Source organism: Babylonia areolata, chromosome 19 (genome assembly GCF_041734735.1).
Source record: "Babylonia areolata isolate BAREFJ2019XMU chromosome 19, ASM4173473v1, whole genome shotgun sequence".
Classification (NCBI taxonomy): Eukaryota; Metazoa; Mollusca; class Gastropoda; order Neogastropoda; family Buccinidae; genus Babylonia; species Babylonia areolata.
Genome location: NC_134894.1, coordinates 27555037 through 27580618, shown reverse-complemented (window position 1 = coordinate 27580618; position 25582 = coordinate 27555037). Strand labels below are relative to the sequence as shown.

Sequence of the window (25582 nt, the reverse complement as noted above, 5' to 3'; positions counted from 1 at the left end):
GTTTTTACTTTGCCATGTAGGCAGCCATACTCCGATTTCGGGGGTGTGCATGTTGGGTATGTTCTAACCCACCGAACGCTGACATGGATGACAGGATTTCTAACGTGCGTATTTGATCTTCTACTTGCGCACGAAGGAGGTTCAGGCACAAGCAGGTCTGCGCATATGTTGTCCTGGAAGATCGGAAAAATCTCCACCATTTACCCACCAGGCGCCGTTGCCGAGATTCGAACCCGGGACCGTCAGGTTGAAAGTCCAAAGCTTTAACCACTCGGCTATTGCGTCCACCATGATGACGGGATAGTTACGTTCGTCTTCGTGACATGCCAAAGTCCAGATGAGGGGTTCTATCACACGAACGAAACTCGTGAGTGATTTTGCATGCTGTGATTGTTACATCGCGGGGAACAAGAACTGCCCACAAAACACGACAGGTTGCGTTTGATGTTGATGTTGATGCGTGTGTGTGTGTGTGTGTGTGTGTGTGTGTGTGTTGTTGTTGTTGTTGTTGTTGTTGTTATTGTCTTTATTGTTGTTGTTCATGTTCATAATCAAAGTGACTTTGTCTACCATGGGAAATACCACAAGAGAGAAGAGAGAGAGAGTGTAAGAGAGAGGGAGGGAGAGAGAATGTGTGAGAGAGAGAGAGAGAGAGAGAGAGAGAGAGAGAATGTGTGTGTGTGTGTGTGTGTGTGTGTGTGTGTGTGTGTGTTGTTATTGTCTTTATTGTTATTGTTCATGTTCAAGTGTAATAATTAAAGTGAATTTGTATACCATGGAAAACACCACAATATGCCCATCACTATTCAACAGACTGGCTGCTTGCAAACCATGTGCATTGTATTCATAAGATATTAGCGTACAATTATGTACCAGTCAGAGTTTGATTCTGTTATTGATGTGAATGAACTGAACTTGAAAGTTATTCAAATCTGAAAGATGGATTAACGTAAAAATAAATCTAACAGTACTTTCATCTGCATCACTCCTTCCATGTCCGCTTATCCAAGGTTGTTATATGGTAAGACCATGGCACCTTGACGATGCAGCGATTCCTGGCACTCACAAACGATCAGTTTCATTCTGTGATGGATTGGTTATCATATTTTGATGTGAGGGATGTCAGGGAGAACAAACGATTTCTGTCCTTTCGTCTGGTTGTGATGAACAAAGATAGTCAAAGAAGAGAGAAAGTGAGAGAGAGAGAGAGAAAGACAGTCACAGAGAGAAAGAGACAGACAGAGACAGAGACAGACAGAAAAAATATACTCAGACAGACTGAAAGACCTTTGGAAGGGAAAACATTTCAATGAAAAACAAGATGTCCACATAAATAAAATATTGAAATACTCCACAAACTGAACAAACCCAATTCTCTCTCTCTCTCTCCCTCTCTCTCCGGAACGCATAGAACAGGGCTGATCGACAATATTTATTCACAATCCTTTAAGTATATTATTAAAAAAAAGTATAATATTTCGTCCCTATTTTGACGCACAGTAACAAACAGTAAGAAAAAATATCTTTCTTTTTTTTGTGGTTTTTTTTTTTCCTTCCTCGCTTCACAGTTAACAGTTTGGATTCTGATTTCACAATATTCGTCACGATCAATGCACATTCAATTGTATCCAGAACGAAAACAGGAATCAATTTTTTTTCTCTAAAATCTTAATACTAAGAATTGTTCTGCTAGCTGGGTGCACTGCCGCTGCCAATTATCTCGGAACTCCCAACCATACAATGAGGAGACCCTGCACTGCCCCTGCAATCACTTCAGCGGTATTCGAAGTATTATTTTATAATTTTGTTTGTGATTTAAAAAGGACGTTTCTGTGATATTAAATTTTAAAAAAACCCAGGATGTCGACAGAATGAAGAGCAATATTAGTACACAAAGACTGATAGGTAGATAGATAGATATAGATAGACAGTTATACGCGGTATTATACAGTAAGGTCAATTACGATTATTTCTGCTATGGACAAAAATGTTCTGGACCAAATTTTAAATTGTGTCGGTGTGCATGTATGCTTGCATATGTGCGCATGTGTGTGTGTATGTGCGCATGTGTGTGTGTGTGTGTGTGTGTGTGTGTGTGTGTGTGTTTACCGTGAGTGAGCATGTGCGTGTCAGCGTGCTTGTTTACGCCATAAACAAATTAAGTTTCAGACTTTTCCACATTGCTTTGAATATGTTAAGCAATTGTGAGCAAATAAAAAGAAAAAGACCCCCCCCCCAAAAAAAAAACAACAACAACAAACAAGCAAAAAAACCAAAAAAACCAAAACCAAAACAAACAAACAAAAAAAAACCCGTATTCTCTCCAAGCAGTTATATAAACTATGCCCATTAAAATAAGCCGGCACTCATTCTATCGTGGTCAGGACATGGCAATCCCTCCACTCACCAACCTCCTCACCCCTCGTCCCTCTATCCCCTCACCTAACACACACACACACACACACATTATATATATATATATATATATATATATATATATATATATATATATATATATAAACAACCCCCGTGGCCCCTCCCCCCAAAAAACAACAACAAACAAAAAACAAAAACAAAAAACAACAAGAACAAAACAACAACAGCAGCAGCAACAACAACAACAGAGCAAAAGCAAAACAACAACAACAACAAACAAACAAACAAACCCAGACATCCTACTTTCCTGAAATTATCCCCACTCTAAAATGGAAGTAAACGAGCCAGTATAATTCTATGACATTGCTCACGTCCAGAAGCACAGTCTTCATAGCTTTGAGCTTTAACTCCAACAATTCGTCCCAGAATATACTGAACACCTCTACACAGCAGTCTACCGCTTGTTTTCCTTTGTGATTTTCGTTGGCTGTGAGTCCTTAATTAACCAAGCAATAGATCCTCTCTGATTTTCCCTTAGAAACTAAAAGTCGTTGTAAGTAGTCTGCCTTCCAAACCTGAGTTCAGCTAGTACAAGAAATTAGGGCATGTATTCTGGTCCATGAAGAACACACAGACAGGAAGATGTCCTGGCCCTTAGGCTACGGTTTGCATAATATGTGTAACAACAACAGCAGCAGCATCAGAAAAAAAACACAACATCCGATCCTCCTAGGATGGCAACAGTTCTTGAGTTTAGTACAAATCAGATACCCATCAAGTTCATAGGTCACATATCAGCTGCCTGAGTCCTCGTGGAAGACTGTTCAGAAGATCCAGGCTGTCATGACAGCGCAATACAGGCCTACAAACACTGACAAAATCAATACTCAACCGAAGAAGAAAGTATCGTTGTTGATGAATCTCTTGCACAAACAAAAACAAAAAATAAAAGCGGAGTAAAAATGTGCTTTACAACTCGCTGTCTGTCTGCCCATTGTTCGCAGGCTGGGCTGGGTGAGGACACGAGGTTGTCGGGATGATGACGGACACAGTGAGCAGACAGGAGAAACCCCATCCCCACCCTGTTCTCTCATTCACCTCCCTCATTCCTGAGATGAGAAAAAACAGCTGCCTCGGTCTTCGTGTTCCTGTCGTTCAGATGATGGTGCTGTCGGTGATTTCTGCAGGCCGCTATCTGTGCCTCCTCAACAATTCTCCTTACTGCAAGCCATCTTCCTTATCATTAAGCCTTCTTTGAACAGTATGCCCAAATGACTTTTTTTCTTCTTTTTTTTAACACGATACTGTCTCTACCTTTAGTTGATCCAACACCACTCTTCAGTTCCCAGTCCGTGCATCCTCGTTGAACCATTTAAATAGAGTGGCCTGTGCCTCAACATTACATAGTCTTCGAGCTGAATGTCGTATGTACCCCCCCCCCCCCCCCTCCCCCTCTCCCCTTGTCCCAGCCCTTTAATTATTTGGAACAATATGGCCGCCTATCCAATACCCCCATTTTAAATCTCAATTCTTTGAATAATATTTGTCAATGTAGCGTCGGTTAGACAGGAACCTTCTTTCCTGCGGATGTGTTATATCCTCGTCGGCTTTATCGGGTGTCATGGGTGTCGACATTAAATCCACCGTAACTTCCTATCTTTTCACTGGTGCGGATGACGAAAGGACGACTGTGACATTTTTTTCTCGCGGAGCGCCCGCAGCCTTCTCTTCTCGTTGATGGAGGCAATTCTCTTGGCGTACTTCTCGGGGTCTGCCTTCAGACGCTGCCAGTAGCGCTGGTTGTATTGTCGCTGCTGCTGCTTGTAGAACTGCCTCCTCTCGGCCAGCATCCGTTCTCCCTCTGCAAGAAATCAACACGTGTGGGTCTGAGGTTTGCTGAGCTTTGTCTCGTGTTCTCTGTGTGTGTGTGTGTGTGTGTGTGAATGTGTGTGTGTGTGCACGCGCGCTTGCTTGCGTGCTGCAGTTTACGTTCCACCCACATAACAGTGAGCTTTTAGATCAAATAGAAAAGTGTATGTGCTGATGTGTGGCACAAAAAGGGGATATGTATAATCCGTGAGGGGCGGTGGGAGTGAGGGTAATAAACCAAAAATAAAAGCAGCCCTGGGGTATCTTCTTCTTCTTCTGCGTTTGTGGGCTGATACTCCCACGTTCACTCGTATGTACACGAGTAGGCTTTAACGTGTATGACCGTTTTTACCCCGCCATGTAGGCAACCATACTCCGTTTTCGGGGGTAGCCCTGGGGTATTGACTTTTGCATTTTGTCATTACACATGTATTAACAGTAAGTGAGAGAGACTGACTGCCAGACACAGACGGTTAGAGACTCAAACAGAGAGAGCAAGCTATGGTTACCAAAAGTATCTAAAGTGGACATTATGTAAAGAACCACTTGAATTTATCAAAGTCAAATTTAATATTTAAAAATCTGTTTTTCGCTAAAACGACCTAGGTACTTAGTTTGCAATCTGTGTGTGAACGACAGAGATTGTCGTTGTTTTAAAGCCCACAGAATACTTATAATGCGTTTGGGTCGGAGACGAAATCGTCATTTGAAAACTGTATGACGTAGGTCAGATCATTGGCGATTTGCTGACAAAATAGCAAGAATCGTTTTGTAAATTTGTTTAAAATGAATTTGCCTACTCTGCTATAATCTACACTTCTTATTTAGACAGAGTGGCAATGTTTGTGTGGATCATCTCATGTTGCTCCTTTTGTTGTTGTTGTTGTTTGTGTGTGTGTGTGTGTGTGTGTGTGTGTGTGTGTGTGTGTGTGTGTGTGCGTGTGTGTGTTGGTTTTTGTTTTTCAGTTTATCAGTTATGTTTTCTCTCTTTAAAAAAATCTGTCCATTCATTAGCAAGGAATCATTTGTATCAAATCGAAAATAAGACATCCAGCAAAAAAGAATGCTTGATGTGGTGGGTACATACCGCTGTGCCACAGGCCATATATGCCACAAGAATCCGGAGTATAACTTGTGGACCTGTGGCATAACGGACGGATCTGTCGCACAACGGACGGATCTGTCGCAAAACGGGTATTTTTATGGCGACACGGACCTGTATCATAAGAGGCAACTCGTCTGAAAAATAACAACAACAACAACAAAAAACAAAACAAAAAAACCACCACCATCAGCAAGTGAGAATATGACACCCGTGTGCTACGATACTCTTTACCCACCAGTACCAGCATAGCGATTAAAGGGATCTGTGGCATTACAGGAGTGTTATATAATAGACCTGTGGCATAACGGACATGTGGCATTACAGGCACAACCCGATGTGGCATGGATATATAATGAAAATACACACATGCAGAGAGACATGAGTGTGTGGTTGGCGTGTGTGTGAGTGTGTGTGTGAGTGTGTGTGTGTGTGTGTGTGTGTGTGTGTGTGTGTGTGTGTGTGATGTGTGTGTGTGTGTGTGTGACAAAGACAGACACTGAGTGAGACAGACAGAAAGGCAGGCAGACTGTCAGCCAGATGGACAATGACACAAAGAGAATCTAGTATTCACAAACGCAGATTATTTTGCCATTGCCTGGTCTTAAAGTTCGACCGTGTGCACTTACATCGTGATACATTTTCATTTATCTGGATAACAACAACACACACACACACACGCGCGCGCGCGCACACACACACACACACACACAAACACCATAACACATACACACACCAATACACGCACAGATACACACACACACACACACACACACACAGAGCACCTTACACTACTTAAACGCATATAGTGTGCTTTATTTCAGTATTAAAAATAATAAATGTTAAAATTCAATGAACGGAAAAAAAGTAAACATTCTATTATTCCAAATCAAAATAATATTGAAGTTGTAGACGTACTAAAATATGTACAAATCAGGCAGTATGTATGGGTCGTTCGAGAATTTCTTCAAATAACGAAATGAAACGAAATGTCAAACATCAACGTAAAGTGATACATGTAAAAACATGCTGCATCAAACAATGTTACAAGAGTGTTCACACACACACACACACACACACACACACACACACACACACAGAGAGAGAAAGGGATAAAGAGAGAGAGAGAGAGAGAGAGAGAGAGAGAGAGAGAGAGAGAGAGAGACAGACAGACAGACAGACAGACAGAGGCAAAGACAGCGAAAGACAGAGACAGAGAAACGGGCAGACGGAGACAGACAGAGAGAGGTACAAAAATATCCCATGGATATCAGCGTTTCACAATCATACAGCAAAGGGGTACGAATCATAAGAACTGCAAGTAAAAACTTTTTTTTTCTAATATAAATAAAGAAAGCCAAACAAATTAATTCAAACAATAATCCAGAACTCGAACCATCACAAAAACTGGCAATCACACACAACTAAATAACCACACATGATGTTATCTAAGATGTTTTAGAGAGACACTGACACTGACACTGACACTAGTTTATTGAACGGGCCACAGCCCCTGTCAATGGGAGTTCGTGTTTAAGAAGAGAGAGGGAGAGAGGGAGGGAGAGACATAAGAGACAGAGAGATTGGGGGGAATGGGCAGAAAGAGAGAGAGAGAGAGAGAGAGAGAGAGAGAGAGAGAGAGAGAGAGAGAGAGAGATGTAAGAAGAGAGCATCTTTCCTCCTCTGTCCTATCTTATACTGTTATATTCGCTGTGCCCTTGGAAATAGAATCTCATGCATACACGTTATTATACGAATATATATATATATTTTCAAAGAATCGATGAATAACTGCCTACTGTCGCATGACGTTTGTTCAATCTCTCGTCGACGACAGGCTTTCTTTGAAATTATGGTGTACTGAGTTTTTTTGTGGGGCCGAAGAAACGCAGTCGTTTCCCCCCCCCTCCCCCCTCCCCTCCCCCCTTCCTTAGGAAGACGGGACCCAGTCCTCAGTCTCCTTCCGCCGTCGGGTATGCAAAACGAGGAAAGGTGAAACGTGGCACACCTTCCTGCATGGGTGATATTCAAGAGGCCGTCGCACCTGCGGGTAAAGGTGTACTTGCGGGTAAATCTACATGAGACAAGGTTCATTTGCCTTGCCATTACCTGCAGGTACACCTTCAGCCGCAGATACGATGGTCTTGTAGTGACTGAAATTTACCTCCCTTGAATATATTTTTTAGGCAACGGTTGGTGAAAACAATCCTCCATAAAAAAAAAAAAACATAACGCAGTCACTTCGCTGCACTTTGCTTCATACTGAATTCAGCACACTGCAGCTGTGGTTGTGTTTTGTAAACTATGCAAACACTACAGTCTCTTGAATACCGCTCCTGAGCGGCTGTGCCGATTGCACGGATCAAATCACTGTGGGTAAAAGCCCTGGCCTGCCCCTGGCTGCCCCCCGGCGGAGGGCTGAGCCCTGGGGTCCCCGTGTCCCTGGGCCCTCTGCTGGGCCCTGAACTTCCTCATGCTCTCCCGGGCCTTCTGCTTGTGCCGCTCGTGACGGCTGGGGTCCCGCTTCACCTGCTGCCAGTACACCTTGGACCACAACCTTTTCTTCCACACCCTCACCGCTGCAAACACCAAACACACACACGCACACACGAATGTCCGTTATGTATGGTCTACACCTCTGTAGTTTGAGATGGGGGCGGGCGGCGTGGGGGGGAGGGGGGGTTGTAAAAGGCTCAAAGTCTAAGCGCCGCTGGTACTACTAACATACAGTTTCTCCCTTCCCTTTCAAAGAAACAAAATTAAACAAATGAGTAACACACACACAAGTAAACGTTGCTTCTGATCGCTTTGTTGAATTAGCAGAATTTGGAGAGTTAAACCTTGTTTTGAAATAAAAAGAACTTGCATCACGTTACTTTGTTAAAGCTGGAAAGCGAAGCCATCCATTCACTAAACCAAGTACATCGGGGTTAGGCCTACTTGTTAAATCCCTAGAACGAAAGTAAAGAAAGACCTTGCATCAGGCTACTTTGTGAAACCTGAAGACAGAAGCCATAGAAAGACTTGCACTAGACTGTTTTGTTCAGATGGAGAGTGAGGCCAAACATGAACCTGCATCAGGCTTCTGTGTGAAACTTTGGACAGCAATCTCACATACAGATGAAAGACAGTGAACAACAGTGGCAATGCAAATGCTCATCTGTGCAACAACCTGGAATCCCTCTGTTGCTGTATGTACTTGTTGTAGGACATGTGTCATTTACATGCTGTTGGTTAACAAAAAAAATTAATGAATGTTTGGAAATGAACAGCTGTAATTATGTGATGTCTAAACATTTGTACAGATTTAATTGACTCACTTGTGTAAACAAAGTGAGTCTATGTTTTAACCCAGTGTTCAGCTGTCTGTGTGTGTGTGTGTGTGTGTGTGTGTGTGTGTGTGTGTGTGTGTGTGTCCGTGGTAAACTTTAACATTGACATTTTCTCTGCAAATACTTTGTCAGTTGACACCAAATTAGGCATAGAAATAGGAAAAATTCAGTTCTTTCCAGTCATCTTGTTTAAAACAATATTGCACATCTGGGATGGGCACAAAACAATAAAATAAAAAAAAAGCCTAATTATATGCAAACTGCATTTACTGTTATATTTATATTTTTTGTATTCTCTAAACTTGGCACTTTGATCTGATATTCTGACACAACAAGAGCAGTCATTATTATCATTTTTTGTTCAAACAGGAACTTCTTTTGCTAAGCATGGAGGTTTTATTTATTTTGCAAACGTTTTGGTGCAGATAGTAAAAAAGGGAAATTACTCTGTAATTAATGCTAGGGGACTTAATTTGCTTTAAACTGATCTTTCTCATCTTAAACATTACATTTTGAAATCATACTCAATACATAAAAAGCTTGTGTGTTTTACTCTCAGTGTGCAGGGCTTTCACTATGTTCATTTGCCCAAGTGGTCTTTTTCGGAAAATACTAAAATCAATACGACGAGTGGAATTCACAGACCTGTTGGCTGAGCCGTGAAGGTCATGGGCAAAAATCAATTGCGTACACATATTTATACACATTCAAAGCGCGTGCTCATACTCTTCGCGAACGCGAACGACGCCATTTTGTTTCAAGTTGTTGACCTGCCCGTTCAATCCTATATTCAATGGACAATACACGATAACATGTGATGGAAAGTTGGAGAAGGAGACCGTTAAATATTTATTCAGAGAAAGATTTGTGAACGCCTCATCACTTTCTGGATTATGCCCCAAACTGCCATAAAAATATCCACAGAATCAGTCGGAATTCACAGTTAAAAATTGTAAACCATGCGAGTTAACACCCTTGAATTGATCACGATGAAACGAACAAATTTCCAGTCTTGACTTTTCTCAAAATGAAGTCCTTTTCACTTCTTACGACGTTTAGAAGTACTTGTACTTGGCTTTACATGTTATTAGTTTAACAAAATACGAAATTTTCATATCAACTTTAAAACTAAACTAAACTGTAACTAAACTTGTACATCTATCTAGATCCAGTGAAAACGGCTAAATGTTGCAGTGTGATTGCGGCGATAGCCATTAAAAAGAATTTTTTATTGCCCTTAAAGATTTTTTGAATGCCCAAGATACACCAGAATAATATGATTTAAACAGCGTTCTCACTGCGAATACCACAATTGATTTATCGCCCTTTAAAAAAGTATGTTCAAATGTTAAATTTAAGAACGTCAGTTAAGGAGCCACGATAATGAAATGGATAAGGCAGTTTCTTCTTACCCGAACACGCGGGGTTCGAATCTGGTTAGGACTTTTTTTTAATTAAACGCGAAGCTTTATAATAACAAATACAGAACACATTTTAACGATTAGATTTTTTTAAAGTGTATCACAAGTGAGTCTTGAAGGCCTTGCCTCTCTTGTTTTCTTTTTGAAATTGATGTAAGTTGTTTAAGCTTACTTTACCCAGGCTGCTACACACTTGTTTTTATCAGCAAACATTTGAAATATTTTCAAAGAAACCAAAAAGTATTATTTCAAAGTGAATGCTTTAAGACTGGATTGTATTGTATCATATTGTATTATTTTATACTGTATTTTATTGTACTGCATCATAGTCCTACCACATCATTTTCTATTATTGAACGCATCACATTGTAGCTTATAAAATCGTCATCGTAGCCAGAATTGTCACACCTCAGTTCACAGAACTGCAGTTAAACCACCAGTTAATAATACTTCTATGTTTTCTTTGTTTTAAATTTTTGTCTTCTTCCTCCTCTAAATAACCCAAAATGTTCATATACCTTGAGCGGCCAAGGTATGCTTGCGCATGTGTGTGTGTGTGTGTGTGTGTGTGTGTGTGTGTGTGTTTGCATCTTGTGTGGAGTGGGTGTGGGTTTGTGGGTTGGGGTGATCTGTGCGTGCAGGTGCACATATATCATTGTGCTTTTCATTGTAAACGCCCAGGGCTTTTATATCATTAGATTGGGCGTATTACATGCCCTATTATTATTATTGCTGTTGTTCTTGTTCTTCTTCTTATAATAATTATGAAATATTAAACGCCAAAACATACCATTTGTTGTTCATTTCGGCGCACCTATCTCAACATCCCACACCAATTCTATGTTTCGAAGCACTTGCCGCTCCTGCTGGCTCTCCAGCGTTGCCATCGTCAAGTCTTCAACAGCAAGACTGCTGCGATCTTCACTGAGTTTATGCGTACTGATGTTGCAAGCCATTGTTGGTACACTCTCTCTCTTTGTCGTTTGTGCGCGCGCACTCACACACATGCACACGTCCCCACAAGCATGCTATGAGAGTGAGAAAGGGAGCAGACAGAGAAGACTTTCATACATGCATAGTATTACATAGCTTACGTACACACACATGCACTCACATATCACGGTTATCATTACGCGGATCCGAAAACACAAAAGCACCTTTACTCTCGTGAGTTTAAAAGGACATAAGATTATGACTTAATCCTGGTGTGAAAATAAAAGAATTGAAAGTGAGGCAATTCCAAGTGGACTGAGATGTGTGTCCTGCAATCATTGACGACTATCTTATTGAATGTTTAGTTATAAAATGGTTTCCGTAAAACAAATCAGTGCGCACCATCATTTTCAACCTGTCATAACGTAACCAACGCGACACTATTGTAAACTGACTTACTATGTTGAACCATCGGAAACAACAGTATCGAGAACTACAGGCCAATGTTTTATTTTTCTTCTTCTGATCTTGAGATAAAAGTTCGAGACCCTGTACTTCTTCATTTTACTTACTTCACTAAGCCCAGCACAGTCTTTCAACGTTGATGAAACTGTATTGTTTTCATAACAGTGTTGGCAAACCGATTCTGTCTGTCCAGTTTCGATATTTCACGGTCAGTTCCCTTCCAATCGTTCTCAATCAAAAGCACACACACACACACACACACACCAAAATTATCCTTCGAGAAAAGACACAGTCACTAACACTAAAATACACCACACTGCTACACCGTCGTCAGCCATGACGACACACAAGATCTGAGCGTGCGTGCACGACATATAAACCACTGCCGACTGCAAACCACCATGATGGTCACAGATCTGGAAAAGTCTTTGTGCATTTCTTCCTGTTCAAACAGACTCTACGTATCTCTCTTCCTTGCACGCTCCGAGGCTGGTATGGAACACACCCACAACGTACAGAAGCCTTGATGCTGGACTTGACAGTTCTTCTAAAGACCCAACGTACAGGGCCTTTGGTTTTGTTCTTCCCAATCACAATGCAGGCCCCAACTTTTCTCAGCACACGGACTGGGGAAGAGGAACAACCTATGTCCAGTGACAGACAATGTCCAGGAATTGACCACGTTCAGGGCCTGCTGCTGTATCTCAAGAGAGATGCGCCTTGGGCACATGACTGCCTGACACACTGGCTGCTGAGGGAGGAGGGTCCTTCTTCATAACTCTTCGGAAGCGTTCCGGATCTCGCTTCAGGCGTTGGTAGTAGCGCTGATTGCGGGCATGCCGTCTTAGTTTCTCTTGCAGCATCACTGCAAACAAACAAAACGCGTATTTGTTTCACGCTGGCTGTTTACACAGGAGTTGTGTGCAGCAATGCACGCATTGTCCTAGTCTTGAATTTCCTGACACAGAGACTGGCATAAGAGAACCAGCTGGTGTTCTTTTCCACTTGTTTCAGTCAGGCGAACTGCGATTGCGCTGTTTTCAAAAATATCAGCGGATGAAACTGAAAAACAGGTCTTCAGAATACTCCCGAATAATGGACATAAAACTGGTCATCAGAATAACCAAAGTAAACATATGCATTGCTATCACCACGCTGTTAAAAACTGGAAAAAAAGGAGAGATGAAGACGAGAAAACCAAATGTAACAAAAGAATTAAGAAATGACAACTAAAATATACAAATGAAAAATAAATAAACGAACATGGATATCTGGGCCTACTATGACGAACGGGAAAATCAGGTATGTCAGTCATAACACTGAGATTGTACGTGTTCCTTCCAGAGTGACTAACAATAAATGATCCTGTACCAACTTGGACATTTTCCCAGTCCCATTCCACAATGTGTATTATGACAAAGGTCATCTTTGTTTTGCTGTGATGAACTGCTTGCCTGTTGTTTTCAGTGACTCCACGCCCTGTGCCTATTGTATATGTCCATGCATGCATGCATATGTGCATGCAAACAGTACAACACATGCAAAGAACAGACAGAACACAGAGATACTCTAAAATCATTTTGTTTGCAAAAAAATGTATGTATGTATGAAACAAACGTCCACTATGAAAGTCTGTGCTTCAAATATCCAGAAGCATTTCTTTTGGTTTTGTACGGACAGCAGCAACGGATAATTAGTGACCGCCTTTTATTGAAATATCCAAGGAACAACCACATTTCTCATCTCTCACACATGTGCAATGTCTGAGTGCATGTACGTCTGTGTATTTACGCGCACGTGTGTGTGTGTGTGTGTGTGTGTGTGTGTGTGTGTTCTTCAGCATCCCACAGTAATTCTGAAAAATCTGGGATATGAACAGCGACACGAACGTGGTTTGAAATAGCCGAATTCTTGATGATTTTTCCTTTGAGGGAAAATGTTCTCCCCTCCAATCAGTCATCCTCTCCTTAAATACAGCACATCAGTGAGAAAGAGAGAGAGAGAGGGAGAGAGAGTGTGTGTGTGTATGTGTGTGTGTGTGTGTGTGTGTGTGTGTCGGTGTGTGTCACAGGGAGAGAGAGTAGTGTGTGTGTGTGTGTGTGTGTGTGTGTGTCGGTGTCTGTGGAAGAGAAAGGGAGAGAGAGAGAGAGAGAGAGCGTATGTGTGTGTGTGTGTGTCTGAAGCAGTCATACGCGGTCTTTGATCATCGTCCCAATTCCGTTCCACACATCTGTTAAAACACGATTCACGGCCTTTGCGCATAAAAACACCACCACCTGATCGGTTTTTACACAACAGTGGGATTTGGAAGTCTTCTGTGTACCACATCGATCCCAGCTTGTGAAAACACGTCTGTTGATGTGATGACAGATTCAACAGGGGTCCCCTTTCCCTGGACCCAATTCCACTGCCTCGTTAGTAGCTGGGTGAGCAGGAAACGCTCCAGTGTACGTGGCAGCAGACATCTCGCTCTCTTTTCCCTGGGCCAGAATGTTGCGGGCGGCTTTCTTCCTTTCATAGTATCGCTTCATTCTCTCTCGGGATTTCTGTTTTTCGTGCTCATATCGCACGGGATCTGCTCTCAATCGTCGCCACTTCAGCTGCCGGTAGTGCCGCGTGGGATTCCAGCCTGAAATCAACCAGAGAACCATCTCACTGCAAGCCGAGCAATTTTTGAGGGACTGCGGTATACGGTTTTTTTTTTCCATCACGTTCTGGGAAATAAAATGATTGATAATATTATGCGGCTGGCTGTAAATCGGTTTATACATGACGAACACAGACAGTACGTGGCTATATTCTGTTTTTCTTTTTTGTTGCATTAAGCCCGACCGACCACACAAAATTAAGGCCAGTGGATTAGTATAAATCCAGACAGGATTACTGAACGCACATCTTTCAACATCTGTCGTCTACGTACGGGATTTAGATACACACAACCAACCATACAACACTTGATATACCGGACGGGCCGTGGCAGGATTAAAAATGAACTGATACCAAACTGGCAGATCCTGTGCATAGGATCTTTGCTGATACGCTGAATCGTTACTCATAAGAAAGCCACTGGCATGTACATAACGGAGCAATGTGGTTGTCAGTTACGTTCACATTTCTTTTCCATCTTGTGTTTTGACACACAAGGTGACTCGGAGGCAGACTATCTCTGGACTGCAGTCACTCATCGAATCACCAACATCGATCAGATAGAAACACAAAGTGATAAAGTGATGCTGTACTGACAAAACAGCCCACCGAGACCCCCCCACCCCCCTCCACCATGCACACGTTCATGCACACAGTTACGCTCACGCCAGTACAGACTGTAATGTCATCCATGCGCAGTGCGTGCAAACATACTTTACAGGTATGTGGCTTCATGCACCTGGATGACACAGAGTTCACTGGAGTACACTCGTACAACAGTAAGCAAATACCACACAGATAAATAGTTTCAACAAAGTGATTTTTGTTTCGTGTAGACAATGATTTATTCTCATTGTGTTTTGACATATCTCATGAAGAAATTCTAATTATTCCATGGTACCCGACCAAATAAAATGAGAAAGTGACGGAATACTGCATGCAATGAGTAATTTCACATTTGAAACTATGAAAAAAAAAAATCGCTTGGGGGAAAAAAAACCCACAAAAGAGGAAGATGAAAATAGAAGGTCCAAGAGAACAAAGAATCTGAAAAAAAGAAGAGAGAGAGACAGAGACAGAGAGAGAGAGAGAGAGAAAATGATGACAGATCAGTTCTTACGATGCCCACCCACACAGTTTCTGCAGTTTTGATAACAAAAACTCCCAGTGTGTTCTCAGTGCTCTGTTACAGAAAACTGTCTTCCATCAAAGTCTTATTTGTCAACAAACTGTGCCGCGAGTTGAAGCTGTATTCTGATCCACACCAATCTCTTGTGTCAAGAACAATTCGAAACCAAGAACACACACGCTCACATGTTATGAATAATATACTTCTGGCAGATGAACCAAGAACACATCCTTATACATACATAATCATATACAAATGTTGCAGATATTACATAACTAGGTCATGGAACACTTAAGAGCAAAAAGAGGGGAGGAAAAAAAACCCTGGACTTTGAAAGCAAAAGCTGCCAGGTTAAACTCAGCAAACGCATCTTTAAGCTTCTTTTCTATTTTTTTCTCTTTTCTTTTTTTCTTCTTTGCTGCCCAATCATCTGCATGGTTTCAGTGGCATCCCCCCATGCTGCTTTTTTCGTGACCCCTGAACACAGCCACACTAGGGTTCATCTGTATCAGTCTCAGTACTGGCAGTCCTCAGGAAACTACTTAGGTTACCAGGCCACTCACCAGTGGAGACCCTGCACTGCTGCTAAGTCACTTTGAGTTTGGTGGCGTTCAGTAGTTCCTGTTATGATTAGACATAATTATGCAATGACACCACCTACTAAGCCCCCTACTGACAACAATAATTGCTTAGTCACAGAGTCAGAGTGAGTGAGTGTCCCCCACCGAGAGGAGACCACCATATTGTCCCTCCAACGACAGTCTCCCATGAACAGAGGAGTGGCTATGCCCAGCTAATCCTCTGTCATTCCCCACACTGTTTTGCACCAACTTCCCAAGAAATCAGTAAACATAATCAAAGACCATCATTTATAGGGTCTATGGATAAATGCACTGGAACATTTGCATGGGTAGAAAGATTCTCATTGTCTAATTTCTGATGGAACACCTTCCCAGCAATACACAAGAACTTCACTTTGAAACCTTGGCACAAGTAACTTCCTCATCCATCCCTAAAGGAGACTGCATGCACAAAGTTGTTCCTGATGCTGTCAGGGAAACAATGAATACTGAACAACCTCTTTGATATAATGTCCAACAGAAAGCACTACAGATTTGTATGCAATTTCCAATGACTCACAACACTGAATGGAGATATGTACAGTAAAAAAAAAAAAAAAAAAAAAAAAAAATCATCACCACAAAGGATAATGAAGGATAATGATTATGATGAAGCAGTTTTAAAAGAACATGACAGAGTTAAGTTACCACGTCATCCTACAAAATGCCCCCCCCCCCCCCCCCCAAAAAAAAATCCACCAGTCTCAATCAATAATGAACAGACCAAAGATATATTTTCAGAATGAAACACTTGCAGAAAGATGATTGTCATTATACCAATACCTCTGCGGTATTCAGATACTTTTGTTTTTAAAAAGAAACAAACAAAACCAGTCCTGTTGACCAATGTTTGCATGTGACAAAAAGATACAAACATACAAAGGTCTGAACTGACCCAGAGATTAAGGAATGAACCTTTGTCTTGGCAATCAAGGTACTTAAGAATATGAGCTGCATCTTTAAAATCTACACCACCCAATATCGCATAGAGGCGCCATGGCAGAAATGGTAAGGCAATGGACTACTGACCCAGTGTTCACCAGTGATCAAAGTTTCAGGTCCCGTTTCAGCACAGTGTTATGTCCTTGGTAAAAGCGCTTTACTCCTATTTTCCTCCCTCCAACCAGGTGTGAATGGGTACCTGACTTTGGATGGGGAAGGTTAAAACGGTGGAAGGAGAGGACTGGGCCACCTCCCTATACCATCCCCCAGACTGTGAAAATAATTTCACTGCCCAAATGGCCATAAATACTATGGGACCTTTAACCTTTTTAACCTATATGGGCACTTAAAAATCAGTCCATTCCACAAAACAGGAATCACAATTTTTGGACTCTACACAAATGTTAAGTAAAAATAAAGGGAAAACTTTCCAGAGTCATGCAATAGGAAACAAAACTGCCATAAAAATCCAGCATAGCAATGCACTGTTTTGACTTCCTGTACATCCCCCCACACCCCCACCCTCCCAAAACACAACAAAACAAACATTTTTTGCAACATAGAGGTATGCAAAAGGCTGAGTGATAATTATAAAACTTTTAACTGCAATATATTTACCTATGCATGAACAACATATTAATCAACTAGGTTTCTTCTGATGCAGTGCTAAAATTCTGATGCTTCTGCATATTCGCCTGATCTCTTTACCTTCAATACACAGAAAAAAACCCTCCACAGATGTTGTTGTTTTTTATTTAAGATAATCAACCTCTCATGAGCACAATTTTCTCATTCACAACATATTGTGTAAACTGCTGGCATGCATAAGAAGGTTTTTTTGTTTTCCTTTTTAATCTCAAGCTCTGGTAGGCAAACAACAATACAGAGTTTAATATATGAACAAATTTAAAAAAAAAAAAAAAAAACACAAGAAAAAAAAATCACCCAACATGAAGGGACCAAATGAATTGTTGAGCAAGACAACAACCAAATCTGATTCTTTTTTGTTTGTGCAGTTGAGTCATTAAAAAAATGAAGACCATTTTATTGAAAGAGAAACTTTTTGGCATACAAATATTTGTTCTGAGTATTCCGTTTGAATATAATGTAGCACTAATAACAGACATCTGAATGCCAGAAAGTTTCTCACAGACTTGACAACATAACTGGCATCTCTCATGTTCTTCAAAAGAAAGTAATATGATTACAACAGCCTATCAGGTCTTTTCATGACGACAGCAGAAAGACATGACTTGTTTTCTGAGCATTCAGGGGAACAGTATATTCATTAGTAGTTGATATAAGTGAGTGTGTCCTTTCCTCAATCACCATTTTGTAGTCATGAATCATTTTTCATAAATGAGTTGTAAGAGTAAAATCTTACTGCATAGCTGTCTCTCTCAACCACCAATTCTGAAGAATAAAATCCTTTCCAACGTATTTTAGCTGTTAAGTCTCTGTACATTACAGCAGAGAAACACCGCCACCATTTTGGTTGTTGTTGTTGTTGTTTTTGATTGTTTGTTGGCTTTTTTCCCTTGCCCTTTGCAGACTTTAAGTTGTGTTCTTTCTGTTGCTGGTAACCTTTTGCTTGCAAGTTTCCCGGTAACGTTTACAACGCAGAGCATTGATCACTCTCTGACGATGGTATCTTTCCGGATCTTGTCGCAGTCGGGCACGGTAGCGCCGGCAGAGTTCCGCATTGGTCAGAGGCCTTTGAGTGGACATCTGTCTGGCTTGTCCATATGTGCTTGGCCATTCTGAAACCATCGTTAAATAGTCTGTTCAAGAAATGCTGGTGGAATTCTTTCCTCTTCTCAAGCTGATAGCCTTTTTTTTTGACAGTGCTTATTGCTGTGGTTTGAGTTCTACACTCATCTCATGAAATAAAATGTTTTGATGACATACATTTAAAGTTTTTTCCCCTTTGTTTATTGATTTATTCAATCATTAATTTCTCTAGAGTTCTTTCATGTAATATATTCATTGTCTAATGAGGGACAGACTAAGTTTTCAAGTCAGAGAATAATTCACTTGTATCCAGATGACTGGTATACTTGTCCACATTTTGATGGTGACCATAATGGAGACATGTGACAATCAAATCAAACCACACTGCATACAGCACAACTGACCACTAACACCATGCCAGAGCTGTCTTCTTCTTCTCCCTAACATACACTTGAAGTTACCCACATACTTGTCACTTTTGTTTTCACACTTGTTCAGATGGCAGGGAAAGACCATTGCCTCTCAGATAGACCATTGCCTCTCATCTGTTTGTCGCACAGACTACTATCTTTGGCAAGTCTGATTGACTGATCTTTAATAAATCATGGAATGAAAAATGCCATTTTGAAAACAACAACAACAACAAAAACAACCTCAGCAATAATTCTGACAATGTTTTCTCAAAAGTCACAAGAAGTGCATAGATGAATGAGCATGTCTGTGTATGTGTGAATACATAAACATACAAACAGAACAAGATGATCAAGCCGTAACAGATTCAAATGAAGTTCAGACTGATTTAAGTAAATACACAAAAGATACCTGAGAGATCAATGTTGCCTTCATTGTTGTTGCTGTTTGTGTGTGTGGTGCGCGCGCGTGTGTGTGTGTGTGTGTGTGTGTGTGCGCGCGCGCGCAAGAACGCATGTAAATTCCACCATTAGACATGTTACATCAATTTGCTTCTTTCTGAGAGTAACACAACAAAGAATAATTTCAGCTTTGTGTTTGACATGTGCAAGACATCCGTCTGAAGCCATGTAGCCGATGCTTCCCCCTCCCACTTTCTGTCTTCCTGCCTCTTCTCTCTCTAATTCCTCTTTTGATTTTTGTCTAATGACACGGCTCGGATTACACAATGAAGGCAGCTTTTTAAAGTGTTTATTTATATTACATGAAGTATGACTTTACCTATGAGGAACACCACAATATATCCATTCAAACCCTGAGCTGATTGAGTCAAGCCAATTGGAAGAAACTTGAACAAAGTTTTGTTCAGTAAACCTCCCATTTCTTAAAAAAAAAAAAAAAAAAAAAAAAAAAAAACCATCAGAAATTAGCTTGAATGCTTATCTTCAGTGAATTTTAAAATCAGTATTGCTGATAAATTTCAAAATATTCAAAGCATGTACCCATTAGTCCAAGCAGTAAAAAAACCAAAAAAACCCATATCAAGCAATTTGCAAAAAAAACAAAACAAAACAAACAAAAAAACAACAACCAAAAAACCCAAACCAACAACAACAAAAAACACCAAAAACACACACACACACACACAAATGTTGCTGTTAACAGATGGACAGACATGCAGACAATCTTGAGTAATTTTTTGAAATTCTTAATGGGAGAAAGCCTCCCTGTATTAACCTGTTTCTGGTCATAACATGCCTCTTATCACAACTATACAACCACTGCTGATACCCAAGAAAGACATACATACGGGCATGTACACGCAGAACATGGAGAATACTCTTGCCAACACTCAGATTCCAAATGACCATCTGCATTTCTCCTCAGCCGCATTGTCATTGAACACTTTCTCCTTCTTCCAGTTGTGGCTGTATTTGTGCTAATGTTTTGACTGCAAATTGGAGTGGAGATTTTGGGATAAATCCTGGTGTGGGCGTATGTGTGTGTGTGTGTGTGTGTGTGTGTGTGCGCGTGTTGGGAGTGTTAAGGGGGGTGTGTGGGGAGAGGGGTAGGGGTGGGAGGTAATGACTATGATAGGTTCAGCATTTGTTCAACAGGGGCTATTTTGCACTACTGAGTAGAGAGGGAGAGAAGAGGAGAGTTGGAGAGACAGAAAGAAAGAAAAGAGAGGCAAACACAGAGACAGAAAAGGAGGGATGAAGAAAGGCAGATGAAGAATTTGCACATACAGTTAATGGTGATGCACATATAGCTTGAGCGTTATTACAAATTAGTACAATACACAAATAAAATAATGTATATCTCCTATCACTAGACATGTCATGCATGTACTGCAGGAAACCCAACACTAAAAAAAACCCTGTAATGAAAGTCTTAAAGCTGGTGTGTTTTGTTTTTTTGGTTTTGGTTTTTGGTGACCTCTATGCTATGCCTGGCCTATTTCTGCAACTTTTAAGCTGACGTCTTATGAATTTCAAAGAACTCTGCATAATTCCTGGCCCCCAGGTCTCCAAACAATATCCACAAACAAGATTTTTCAATCCCATCTCACCACTCTGTCCCTTTTTGAGCACAGTTTGTTCACACTGGCCAGTCCTTTGTCAAGTTCTCTTTCCACAAATAGCTTTGATGAATGGAAGATGCAGGAGTACTTTATCATAAAAAGTTCAACACAATATGTGATATTGTAAGAAATAAAGTCTGAAAACAATTTGTGTTATTCTAAGGTTTTCAGAAATGTTCTAAATGCCTGTTTGTTGAGATAAAAAAAAAAAGAAAAGAAAAGTAAAGAAACTGCTCAGTCCGCACCTCCTCTTGCTAGGTCAGTTAATGTCGGCAGGCAATCTCTCAGTAGTGTTTTTTCTCAAGAATCCACACATCTTGATGCTGCTTCCTTCCGTTTTTTCCTTCTCCTTCTGTCCCTGATGGCAGCTTGCATCCGATACTTAATCAGCCGCTGTGGATCCTCTTTGAGACGAGCTCTATAGCGGCGACTGTATTCAGCGTTGGTGGTACATCCTCTTGGATTGGTCCCAGTTGATGTTGGCCTCTGAAAAACTGAAACCAGTATGAAAACCATCCGTGTTACAGTCTTGTGGCTGGTGGAACATATGTTTCGTTTTGAATCAAATCTATGTTCCTGCCAGATATGTGTTTGTTTAGAATCAAATCTATGTGTCTTCCAGACACATATTTCTTTCAAGTCAATTCTACACATCTTTCAGAAATGTGTTTGTTTAGAATCAAATCTACAAGTGTCAGCCTTCATGGTAGGTTTGACAATAAACAACATTAACCGCGCTGAGTAATGGATTCTCATAACACATTAATATGCGTCCCTGATGCTTTGAAAATGGAAGATGAAATGCATGTTTATCAAGTGGGCCCCCTGGGTGTTCAAAATATTTCTTGAATACATAAAAAGTAAAAATCTTATATCGAAGCTTCAGTATGATGCTAGGGTCAGCTGTAAAGAAGAGTGGCTTCCTTTAGCCACTTCATGGCCCAGAAACTAAGATGATTATGACTGGAAGGTATGCCTGCTTAGGTACTGGTGTAGTACTGCAGATTTTATTAAGAGTGTGCAGCGCCAGAGCAACCGTCTGAAAGTAGTCTCAGAACTAGTAATTAGGGTAGTAGAGTCCCTGGAACCCCCAGAAACTCTAATCGATCAGAATCCCTCCTGAATTCTCCTCACAGGTGGTGGAACAAAAAAGAAATAATGAAACAAAATAAACAAACAAGTAAATATGCAAAAATATAGGAAGGTGAAAGCTATGTAGAAGACAAAGGACTTAAATGAAAAAAGAATGAAAGTGGGCTAGGTTCAATGCACACAGTGCAAACATTCAACTGAGTATGCAAATACACACACACAAACACACACACACACACAAAGAGATACCCAACACACACACTGTGCATCAATAACTCAATGGTAGTTTTCTTTCTTGCTCTTTTTTTTCTTTCCTCACTGTGACCCAATAATGGGCCAGACACACACTCACACATTTAGGGGGATATACAATTCGCAGCACTATCTCTGTGCAAAATGTGATCAAGAGGATTCATCCATTATGACCCTTTCCTTATCAATGTGGAACTTTGGAAGCAAAAATTGTGATGGGTGGAGAGGGAAGGGGCAGGTTGGAAAGGAAACAGAGACAAACAGCAGGCAGACAGACCGGCTGAGGAAGAAGAGACTGTGAGCAAGGAAAAGTCAAACACCCAACAGTAAAAAGTAATAAATAATAAGTAAGGTGAAAGCTATGTAGAAGACAAAGGACTTAAATGAAAAAAGAATGAAAGTGGGCTTGGTTCAATGCACACAGTGCAAACATTCAACTGAGTATGCAAACACACACAAACACACACATAAAAAGTAAAAATCTTATATCAAAGCTTCAGTATGATGCTTGGTTCAACTGTAAAGAATAGTGGCTTCCTTTAGCCACTTCTTGGCCCAGAATTATTGCTGCATTATTATGAAAATCACTGAGGTCTTGAGTTAACGAATGATCACCTTGCATGGCATGATCCATGTAAACATCCAAGAGACAAAAACCAAAAACAATAACGGAAACTGATGACAATGATAGGAGGTCACATAACTGTCAAATGTTGAAAATCTGAAAAGAAATTACCTTGGTTCTGACTGTAAAAAAAAATAAAAGAAAAAAGAAGGCTATTTGAGTTTTCCATTCTTTGTAGAAATTGCATTGCATTTGTTAATCTGTCAATTCTTTTCTATGTATGATATTTCATTTCATTTGCTATTCTATGCCAATTCTTCCTTTTTGTATATAATTTCATTGCACTGGCTATTGCCTGTTAATTCTTCCTTATGTGTGACATTTCATTGTGCTTACTATTCTCTGTCAGTTCCTCCTTATGCAGATTTCATTGCATCTGGTATTCTTTGTCAGTTCTTCCTTACTTGCTTGTTGCATCCACTGAGCGTGTTTCCGTCTTTGGTAATATGCAGTGGTTTGCAAGGATGACTGAATAAGCAACACAACAACAGTTTCCTTGAACACTGGTGTAATCAAATCTCTTTGTCTCTTGTGCAGCAGATTTCATTTCAAGTGCTATTCTCTGTCAACTCTTCCTCATGTTGGAGACTTCATTGCATTTGCTATCCTATGTCTTCTTCTGGTAGCTCTGATAGAGGCCTTGAGAAGATACAATCGGTATTTCTCTGGATCCTGCTTCAAGCGCTGGCGGTAGAGTTTCACTCTCTCAGCAGAGGTCATCTTGCGTGGACCACTGACAAGATGGGTGGATGGGTACCCCATTTGACCTCCCCAGCGTGAGTCGTGCCCCCACGCTGAAATAAAAACAAATGGCTTGCTGTCATGCCCAGGGAACAGCTTGTTGTTATTAAAGGTAGTTTGGATTCCTATTTATTTCTTTATTTCTTGAGGAAAAAAAGTTTACATGACCATTTTGAGGGGTATAGAAGTGGGCAAACAGCGAAATAACTAAAAAGTGAAAAATCCCTTCACAAAAGAAAAGGAGAAAAAGAAAAAAAAAAAAAAGAAAAAAAAGCCAACCACAGCAAAAACCAAAGAGTTTGCACAGATTACTGAATGTATAAGAAATAGTTTTATGACTTGTGCAATTTTCTGCAACACTTGTAAATCAAAGACAGGCCTTCTAAAAGTTAAATTTTGGCATTTGTTTACCTACATCCGAAGAAAACAACAACAATAATCTGTGGGTGTGTGAATGAGCGCATACACACACATGTATGCTCAGAACAGGAGACTGAGGAAAATGAACAAGAAACATAACACCATATCTGAAAACATTTAACTTTTAATAATCTTCAATTAATGTACTTAACTCTGGACTGCTGTGGTTCCATGAACATTTTTGTCATTCTAACCTTATCATTATAATAAGAATATCAGAATATCAGGCAGATGAATAATATTGTAAAAACAACATCTTTTTTCTTTCTCCAATTTAAAGTCTTTTCACCTTGAGTGATATTAGACATGTAATTGTGTGTGTGTGTGTGTGTGTGTGTGTGTGTGTGTGTGTGTGTGTGAGCTTGCAAGTGTGTGTGTGTGTGCATGTACTGTATGTAGAAGTGAAAGGGGAGAAAACTCTCTCTCTCTCTCTCTCTCTCTATATATATATATTTCTCTCTCTCTAAAGGATAAATTAGCACAATTCAGTCAACAACATCCCATAAACACCAAAAAGTAACATGAAAATGCAACATCAATTAACAAATTATTCAAAAACAAAGAAACAAACAAAATATAGTAGGGCCTACTTGTTGCCCAAACCACATTACAGAGACACTGTTATTGGACCATGTGACAGGGGGATCCAGCAACAACCCACTGAGTGAGTGTGTGTAAAGAAAATAAAGATATGTATAGATCATTTTACAAAATGTTTTTTAAAACTTCATCAGCAAGCCGACTAATTAATTAAGTGTCACGGCTCCCAACCCCGTTTTTGCACATCCATTCAGATCCTTCTCCTCTTTGTCCACCAAAAAACATTTGAACTAGTCATGAGTCTCCTGGTCGGTCTCACAAAACTTATGATATAACTCCCGCGCACGCTCTCTATTCCTTTTGGCTCGTTCTCTCGCTTTTTGCTTGTAACGCTGGTATCTTTCTGGATCATGTCTGATGCGCTCTCTATACTGACGACTCATTTCAGCTTTGCAGAGAGGCCTTCTCTGTCTTCTGTGCCATGGCCAAGACTGTCCTATTCCTTGATCCGTGTTCTCGGCATTCAAACCACCGGGGTCTGCAAGAAACAATACACAAGGCTGTTCAGCTTGCTCGCTCCAGGAGACAGTGTTCTGTGGGGGAACTCAACAGGTTTAATGCATCTACACAGACTGACTGCACAATTTTCACTTGAGCTTCCGAGTTCATAATTTCTTACCAAGTTCTTCGTTCCGACCCTTTGTTTCACCCCCAAACACTACCCTCCAAAAAGAAGAAAAAACCCCAAAAAACCACCCCAAAAAACAAGAGAGGCAAGGCCTTCAAAACTCACTTGTGATACACACATAAAAAAAAGATAAAAGTCTTACACACCGCTAACCTGCGTCTACA

At 40.6% G+C, this 25582-nt stretch overlaps 1 protein-coding gene across 1 annotated transcript in view; it reads right to left on the bottom strand.

Annotated features, from left to right (window-relative positions):
- Window positions 1-6174: 6174 nt before the first annotated feature.
- Window positions 6175-25582, bottom strand: part of LOC143293572 (uncharacterized) — a 57846-nt gene continuing 38438 nt past the window's right edge. Inside the window, exon 4 of the mRNA XM_076604555.1 lies at window positions 6175-7926. Coding sequence (XP_076460670.1) covers window positions 7715-7926 — 212 coding nt within the window. The 3' untranslated portion in view covers window positions 6175-7714. The remainder of the gene's footprint in view (window positions 7927-25582) is intronic.